Source organism: Sarcophilus harrisii, chromosome 2 (genome assembly GCF_902635505.1).
Source record: "Sarcophilus harrisii chromosome 2, mSarHar1.11, whole genome shotgun sequence".
Classification (NCBI taxonomy): domain Eukaryota; kingdom Metazoa; phylum Chordata; class Mammalia; order Dasyuromorphia; family Dasyuridae; genus Sarcophilus; species Sarcophilus harrisii.
In genome coordinates, this window is record NC_045427.1 from 218,382,446 (window position 1) to 218,392,050 (window position 9,605).

The 9,605-nt window shown below is 36.7% G+C and overlaps 1 protein-coding gene across 1 annotated transcript; it reads right to left on the reverse strand.

Moving 5' to 3' along the window:
• Positions 1-200: 200 nt before the first annotated feature.
• Positions 201-9,031, reverse strand: LOC116421505 (scavenger receptor class A member 5-like). Its single transcript, XM_031951479.1, has 2 exons — positions 8,815-9,031; positions 201-766 (listed from the first exon to the last, which is right to left on the reverse strand). The coding sequence occupies exons 1-2, from the start codon at positions 8,990-8,992 to the stop codon at positions 633-635; spliced, it is 312 nt and encodes a 103-aa protein (XP_031807339.1). The 5' UTR covers positions 8,993-9,031; the 3' UTR covers positions 201-632.
• Between the last annotated feature and the right edge of the window lie 574 nt (positions 9,032-9,605).

Here is a 9,605-nt window from a genome sequence, read left to right on the forward strand (position 1 = left end):
TTTTGGTGTTCATCTGGTCTTTCCCTCAGCTTTAATACCCTTCCCACTGCCCTCATTTTACACATCAGCAAATTGAGTCTCAGAAAAGGAAAAGGACGCATGGTTCTTGTCAGGACCGGAATTCTGGGGTCTTGTCTGAGTTCTGGGTGATAACCGAGATGTTGCAGAGCAGGGAGTCAAGATCATCAGTGCAAACGCAGTTTGGGAACTTTCTGTTGATTTAATTATTCGTGCTAACCCCGCTCCCCACAACTACATATAACGGAGTTGCTTTTGACACATTCCCAGCATTTAACTGTTACCAACAGAATGAAAACAAGCATGATATGGATTCTAAGGAGCTACTTTTGGCACTGAATAAGGTCAGCAAATTGTTGATCCAGTTGGTCCAGGAGGGAAAAGATTTGCAGTCAATCCCAGAGGCCCTGTTTTTAGCAGCTGTCTAACTAAAGAGTTATGGCGGCTCATTAGTGAGCGGTAGGCTTAGGGGTGCAGTGCAGGGGAAGGGGCCGGGGCTGAGCAGGAATGCTACTGGGCTGCCTGGGTGCAAGGTCCCAGCCTCCCCAGGGATAGGCAATGGAGACCAGCAGCTACATCGCCAGCACACTAGGGCAGCACCGTCCTGCCCATTCTCAGTGTCTGCACGTCAACCCTGCATCCTCTGCGTGGCCGCAGTTGGTCTTCCCCCAGCTGGAGAAGCTACACTGGAGGATGTTATCTTCTGTCCCCTTGCAGGCGATATCATCGATCCAAATCTGTCCTGTGCCTGTGGAAACATGTTAAAAAAGGGTTTCTTAAAAGATATATGGCAAAACTTGCTGGAAGCCTGTGGACAGAGTGAGAAAGAAATCATGGAGCTCAAAGGACTACAAGATCATTGCCTTAGAAATACCAGAGAAATTAGAAATCATGAAGTTCAACTTGCTCATTTTATAGATGAGGAAACTGAATCACAGAGATTGAACTGACTCACTCAGAAAGAACCACGTAGCTAGGAAGTATCTGAGATCAGATTGGAACTGAAGTCTTTGTGACTCCATAGCTAATATTCTACATGCTACTTACCCTCAGTGGCTCTCCAAAAAGCTGTGTTTTAAAATGCTAAACAAATGATCTCAGAGTCTTGGGAGAAGCTTCCCAAAGTTAGCTATTCTAGTAACCAGAAACTACTTTCAGGACTTTGTGACAACCTTCTCAAAAAGATATAGCACATTTTCTAGGAAACTTACTCTGGTCTTAGAGATCAAGCCATAATCAAGGGTATTTTAGGAATGTGGACATCAAAAGGGAAACCCTGATGGAAAGGATCTTTCAATTTAGAGCTAAAGTAGATGAAAATTAAATGATCATAGAAAGACAAATGAGAGGGACTTTAAAAGTTATCTACTCTAACTCTTTTATTTTAAAGATTAAAAAATAGTGAGACAAGAATAATTTAAAAACTTGCCCAAGATCACATGGGTATAAAGTGACAGAGCCAACATTTGAACCCAGGTCCTATTGCTCTAAACTCAGAATTTTTTCTTCTATTTCACACTACCTCTCAGTTAACTGGATTAACCCAAATTCAAAAGGACCGATCATTTCTAAAACCATTCCAGAGTTTCAGGTGGGTTCCATGTTAGGCAAACTGCTCATGCTCAAAGCTCAAATTACACTGAATATGTCTAGAAATAAATGACAGATTGCCTAGGGCTTGGAACTAGTTTTGTTACAGAGAGATTTTTGTGGTTACAGATTTTATTGTGGTGGGATTTGACCTGAATTTAAGTTAGGGCCAGAGGAATGAATAGCTATTTCTTTTTATCCTCCCAGGCTTCTTTTCTTGCCTAGATACTAGATCTTACACAAACTCTCTTTCAGAAAGATAAAGAATGCCCAGATTAAATATCTTTTGGAAAGTACATCACTGAACTAATTACTCAGGAAGGAGTTGCATATCCAAAGGCAGTGTAGAATCAATCACACCCAAGATAAATAAAAGATAGCCAAGGAGATTTGACCAAGAAAAAACTGACTTAAGCTGTTTATAGTTTAGCTAAAGTCCAAACTCCATTAATTCATCCAAAACATCTGGCTAATGTTCAATCATGCAAAAAGAAAGAGTAATTTATGAGGGTGTATCCCTTATTTATATCATTAAACTAGTGATACTAATCACTAATTAGAGATTAATAGCCTTTTAAATATGTGAATGAATGAGAGAGCAAACCCTCCATAAAATTTCTGCTCATCAAAATGTTTGGCCTTAAACAGTCTTACTTTATTCCTCACACTTGTTAAGAGATGGATGGAATGCTCTGCTGGGAATCTGGAAGACCTGCATCTGAACCTGGCCTCTGACACTGGCTGTGTGGCCTTGGACAAGTCACTAAAATTGCTGAGAGCAGTTTCCTAGGTCTTATCTGTTCCCACAAAGAGATCATAGATTATATGCATTTGCCTTTTTATTGGATGTAATAATAATGCCAAATAGTTATACAGCACATGATGGCTACAAATTGGGTAGCTCTGTAGAACAGTGGATAGAGGTCTGGAAGTCAAGAAGAGTTGAGTTCAAATACATTTTGGATTAACGTGGATTAACCTGGCCAAGCCACTTAACCTTGTTTGTCTCAGTTCTCTCCAGGACCTTTGCCCAAAAAAACAGCAAATGAGGTCACAAAGAGTCTCATACGACTGAACAATGGCTACAAAGCATTATTATATCCATTATTTCAAGAGTTTAAGTGACTTGCTATAAAAGTCACACAACCAGCAAGTGACAAAGATCACTCCCCAGTTCTTCCAATTCACTGAAATCATTTCCTCTCTTCCTCTTCTCCCCTCTCTTCCCTTTTCTTCCATTCTCTTCTTTCCTTCCCTGCCTTCTCCCCTTTTCTAACTTCTTCTCCATTCTTTCTTTACCCTGTTCTCCTTTCCTCTTCTCTTCTTCCTTTTCTCCCCTAAATAAATGGATATACTACCCCTTAAAAAAAATCTCAGTCAGGAAAGAGTAACATGAACTGATGCTGAATGAAATGAGTTAGAATCAGGAAAACATTGTATACAGTTACAGAAAGATTATGTATGTGATGATCAACTGTGACAGATTTAGCTTTTCAGCAATGCCAATTAGACTTGGAATAAAAAAGGCCATCCACATCCAAAAAGAGAATTATGGAGACTGAATGTGGATCAAAGTATACTAATTTCACCTTTTTTGTTGTTATTCTTTGTTTTGTTTTTCTCTCGTGGGTTTTCCCTTTCATTCTGATTTTTCTCTCATAACATGATGAATATGGACGTATATTTAAAAGGACTGTACATGTACACCCTAAATCAGATTGCTTATTGTCTTGGGGAGATGACAGGGAGAAAAGGAAGAAAGAAAAAAAAATTGGAACTCAAAGTCTTATAAAAATGTATGTTGTAAACTATCTTTACATGCAAACGAAAAAATAAAATACTATTTTTATATATTATATAATGTATGTGATTATATAATGCATGTGTATTGTATAATATACATTATTATATATTATATATAATATACATAATATATGGTATATTATTATACTATTGAAATGTTTTTTAAAAATTTAAAATTTAAAAACAACTCAGTGACATTTGTGGAAATAATCCAATCATTTCCACTAATCTTTAAAGTGAAAATTTCCTTTAAAAATTTTTTTTAATCTTTAAATACTTTTTTCTTGTTCTCTTTTTTTTCTGCCCATATATGTACATCAAATTTTTAAAAATATATATTTCTTTGTGAATCACGTTGGGAGAGAAAAAATCAGAACAAAAGGGAAAAAGCACAAGAAAAAAAAAAAACAGAAGAAAAAGAAAAAAAAAGTGAACATGGCATGTGTTGATTTACATTCATTCTCCATAGTTTTCTTTCTGGATGCAGGTGGAGTTTTCTATTAGAAGTGTATTGAAATTACTTTGGATCACTGATCCACTTAGAAGAACCAAGTTTTTCATAGTTAATTATCACGCAATCTTGCTGTTATTGTGTATACTGTATTCCTGGTTTTACTTGTTTCGTTAAGCATCAGTTCATGTAAATCTTTCCAGGCTTTTCTAAAATCATCTTGTTCATCATTTTTTATAGAACAATAATATTCCATTACTTTCATAACTTCCTCATAATTAGGGCATAATGCCCCAATTGAGGGGCATCTACCCATTTTCCAATTCCTTGCCACACAAAAAAAGCTGCTATAAAACATTTTTGCACATATGTATCCTTTTTTCCTCCTTTATGATTTCCTTGGAATACAGACCCAGTAAGGGTATGCACAATTTTATAGCACTTTGGGCATAGTTCCAAATTGCTCTCCAAAAAGGCTGGGGGAAATTCTCTTATAACAAAGAAAACAGTTGAGCAAAAAGACTATCACAAAAACATTTTTGTCCTAATAGTTGCCTTTTTTTATGCCAAAAGGAGGGAAAATATATTTCATTGTCTTTTCATGGAGAGCATTATTGGTTTTTCACTTTCTCTGAGGTAGAATGATATAGCAGAAAGAATTTAGCTCAGTGGTCTGAGGATTTGAGTTTGAATTCTACTCCTGATGCTTATTGCCTTTGTGACCTTAGCTAAGTAAATCAATCTTCCTGGGCTCATTTTCCTTATCTGTAAAATTAAGAGATTTCATTATGAAAAATGCTATTCACAACTAAGACAGACTTGGTTCTTCTCAGCCGTTCAGTGATCCAAGCAATCCCAATAAACTTTGGATGAAAAATGCTATTTGCATCCAGAGAGAGAACTATATGGAGTCTGGATATAAATCAACATATGCCGTGTTCACTTTTTTTTCTTTTTTTTTTCTATTGTGGTTTTCCCTTTTGTGTTGATTTTTTTCTTCCAACACAAATTAATGAGGAAATATGTAAAAAATGAATATACATGTATAACAAAAAAAAAAAAATAAAGAAAAGAAAAATGCTATTCACCTCTAAATAGAAAAGTGATGAATTCAATGCATATTGAAGCATACTTTTTAAACTTTCTCTATTTTTTTGTCTTTTCTTTTGCAATGTGGGCTAATATAGAAATATGATTTGCATGATGTCACAATTAATTATCAAATTGCTGACCTTCTCAAGGTGGGGGGAGATCTGGGTGAGAGGGAGACAATTTGGAACTCAAAATGATTTTTTAAAAAACAATATTAATTTTTTCACATTCAATTAGGAAATATTTAACAAAATAAATAAAATATATTTAAAAATAAAACCAAATGAGGAGATTGGACTAAATAGTACCTTTTAAAGATCTGGTCCAGGATTCTACATATTGGATCTAGTTTCCTTTTGGTGATCTTTTAATTTACATGAATGTAGTAACTTTGTATGTTGTTCTTTTAATTGTTTCTGTTTACATATCTATAATGTATTAACTTCCCATGTTTCTCCAAATCCTTGTATCTGCTTGCTCTTCTACCACACCATATATAATGCTCTTTCTACCATACCTAATAATTCATATAATAGTAACAATAAATATAATTAGCATTTTATAGTACTTTGAGATTTGCAAAGTCTTTTATAAATATTATCTCCTTTGATCCTCATAACAACTCTGGGAAGTAGGTACTATCCTTATCCCCATTTTACAATCAAGGAAACTAAAGCAGATAGAAGTTATATGACATAGGGTCACAGAGCTAGTAATAGGTTGAGAATGAATTTGAACTAATGTGTTTCTAACCCCAGATGCAACATTCTGTCCCCTCCAACACCTAGCTGCCTCTCTGTCTCTGTCTCTCAATAAACACACACATGTATATGTAAACATAAACATATACATATATATGTGTGTATGTATGGACTACAGGATCCATAAGATGTCTTCCAGCTCTAACATTCAGTGACTCTATCTTTAAAATAAGAACTATGCCAGGGACATTTTTGTTTTTGCTAGAACTTGTGATTCCATTGAAATAGAGAATTTCTGTTATGGAAATTTTCTCCACAAAAATCAAAGCTGGAACTGGTCTGTAATTTATAGATTCAAAAAGTAGCCTAGAGTCATTGAAAGATTAAATATGTATCATATACCATAGGCAGGACAAAACACAAGTATTTTTGACTCCAAGGCTGTCTCTCTAGCCATGATTTTATTTCACTATACATATTATATTATTTCATTATATTTGTAAAGCACTTAGTACAGTTCCTGGCAGGAAATAGATACGATAACTATTTTTTTCTCTCTCTCCTTTTCTTCCTCCTTTCCTCATTCTTTCCTTTTTCTTCTCTTTCTTTTCTCTTTTCTTCTTTCCTTTCTTCCTTCCTTTTTTCTCTCTCATCTTTCCCTCCCTCTCTTCCTTCCTTCCTTCCTTCCTTCCTTCCTTCCTTCCTTCCTTCCTTCCTTCCCCGCAGCTGCTTCAACTATGGGAATAATTTGTCACATGGCAGAAACTTTAATATCCTGCCTCAATAATCCAAATTCCCTTAAGATGCTTCTCAAAAATGTCTAAAAAGCCTGGGGATTTTGTGGAGGTGATTATATAAATGTATTAGCCAACATCTAGAGCAGGGGAGAGGGATGTGGTATAATAGAAAGATCCCCTTGGACCTGGAGCCAGAAGATTGGGTTTCAGCTCTGAATTCTGACACTAACTTGTCTGACCTTGGATGGCAACTGCCCAGTCCATCTCCCTCTTCTGTAAAAGGAGGGGAATGAAGCAGACCCTTCCTGAAGCTACACTCCCTCTCTGATCACACAGGTTTAGGCTGATGGTGCTTGCCAGTTCTAAACAAACCTACATTACTTAGACCTTCCGAACAAGTTCATGATTTTATTTCACAAATGGCTTTGTTGTCATTTGTTAGAAGGCGTCATGGTGGGGGCCCCATAGTGTATTGGGAACTATTTCTGTTTCTTCCTCTTGTAAACAATGTGACATCTATTTCTTTTAAGGAAATCTGTTGAAATTAAGTCCAAAGCTTTAAAAGGAAGAGAGAGAACTGTTTTTTTTCCTCAGGGCTGAATTCCTCAAAACTCAAAAATCCTTCTGAACTCCCCAGGTGGCTGTCAGTTTCTAGATTTTACTGGAAAGAGGAGAGAGGACACATCATGGGAAACCAGCTGGTTTTCTGCCAGATGTTCTCAATGAACTTCACAAGTGTTGCTTGAATAAATGCCACCCAAACGTTAAGGGACTTGGCAATGGGCAGAGGGGAGAGAAATGAGTACAAAAGATTGGAAGGATGGAAAATATTCCACCTGGTCCAGCTTCAATTTGCTCTCTGGAAACTAGAAGTTCATAGATTTGGAGCTAGAAGAGATTTTTAGAAGTCATCTTTTCTGACATCTTCCTTTTATAGCTGAACAAACAGAAAATAGAGGAGAAAGAGAGAATCACAGTTGGAAAGGATCTCAGGGGCCTCTTGATTCATCCAGCCCCTACCTGAACAAAAATTCTCACTACAACACTCCAGACAAGAGTTATCTAGGAGGAAATGTTCTGAGCACAGGTGTGTATATATACAGTATCTCCAAAAAAAAATTGGTATGTTGCATCTTGTTTTTTAAGTGAATTTTAATTGTTACTGAAAATTATGTTACATTAGTATCTTTAGTATGTCTGATGAATAAAAATGTATTAAATAATGGATATTCAATAAATAATAAATGTTCACTTTAAAAATTAAATTAAAAATTTTTTAAATTAAAAAAAAATTTAAAAACCTCCCTTGTGTACATGCCCTTGTTTATCCTTGACCATGACATCATAGCGGTGATGCTGAGATATGAAAGTGAGTTGGACCGAAGTGAGAGTGGACTGCACAAAGTCACCTGCCTCACTTGCCCTTCCAGAGCCTTCTGGGTCCAATGGCCAGTTAGAGAGCAGGATGACTGAAGATGGCCCTGGATGCAGTGGGAGACCTTGGCCTTTTTAAGCTAAGATTTTTTTTTTTTAATTTAATAGCCTTTTATTTACAGGTTATATGTATGGGTAACTTTACAGCATTAACAATTGCCAAACCTCTTGTTCCAATTTTTCACCTCTTACCCCCCACCCTCTCCCCCAGATGGCAGGATGACCAGTAGATGTTAAATATATTAAAATATAAATTAGATACATAATAAGTATACATGACCAAACTGTTATTTTGCTGTTGCAGCAAGATGTTGCAAAAAGAATCAGACTCTGAAATATTGTACAATTATAAGCTAAGATTTTTAACAGGTCTCAGTTTGACTGAGGCAACACCCATTTAATGATTAAAGCTAAATGAAAAATCAGACAGAGAATGACCTCTTTTAACTAATCAAAAAAATATCCATCTGGAAGGGAAAGACCCTTGGGGTTTCTGGCCAGTGAAAGAAGCTGTTACCACCTCTGAATCCTGAAGCAGCTCTTTCCACTTTGGGACAGCTTTAATTATTAGAAAGTTTTTCCTGACACAGAGCCTAAATTTGCCTATTGCACCCTATACCATTACTTCTGGTTCTACCCTCTGAGGCCAAAAAGAAGTAGAATCCCTCTTACAAATGGGTATCCTTGAACTCCTTGAAGATATAGATGTTGTGTCGTATTCAAGATCACACAGGTAGGAAGGAACAAAGCTGAAATTCAAGCCTAAATCCACAAAACAAGATGCTGACTGTTAGAGGTAGAAGGATGTAGTCTATTCTTCCCATTTTCTAGATGAGAAGACTGAGACCTTGAAGAAATTCAGTGACATGCCCATGGTAAGCGGGAAAACTGGGACAATCCAGGTCCTGGATTTTCTAGGGTCATTTTGAAGGGTCAGTGGGTTCACTGGGAAGACTCTAGTCTTCCATTTTTCATCTCGACATCTTACCTTGCCCAAATCTAGCTGTCCTGTACACCTCCTCCACTCCTCGGAAGCCCAGCATCCTGCACACCACATCCCCATCTTTCTTGTCCCATCCATCGTCACACACTGTCCCCCAGCGTCGGTCATGGTACACCTCCACACGTCCTTCATGGGGACCAGAGCCATTCACCAGCCGGATCATCAGACCTTTCGGGCTTCCTGCAGGGAGAGAATTCACAAGTTATAGGATCATAGATCTGTAAACTGAGAAGTTATATTGATAGGCCATCTAGTCCAATGAAGGGACAGCTAAGTGATTTGTCAAAGATCACACAGTTAGCAGCTAATTAATAATAATAACTATTAATAATAACAACCATAATTCATATGAACTTTTGAGGTTTGAAAAACACTTTCCAAAGATTATCTTATTTTATCCTTACCACAATCTTAAGTACTATTATTATGTTCCCTTTTTATAACTGAGGAAACTAAGGCATTTGGAGTTGAAGTAACTTATAGTAATTTTCAGAGCCTATTTGACTTTGAGTCTTCCTGACTTCAGATCCTTGTGCTCCCTAGCCGCTTCTAGGATTCAGTCCCAGGTCCTACAATTCCAAATCTTGTACTTCCACAGAACCAACTTTAAATTGAGGACAAAACATCCCACACTATAGGTACCTTTCAGGTTTAGTTCCAGTTGTCCCTTCTCATTCTTTTCACCCAAGGACAGAATGTGACTTTGTCACAAACTCTAAAAATTTATCTCAAACTGAAACTTTCTTTTGATTTCAAAGAGATGGATAGAATAGTTC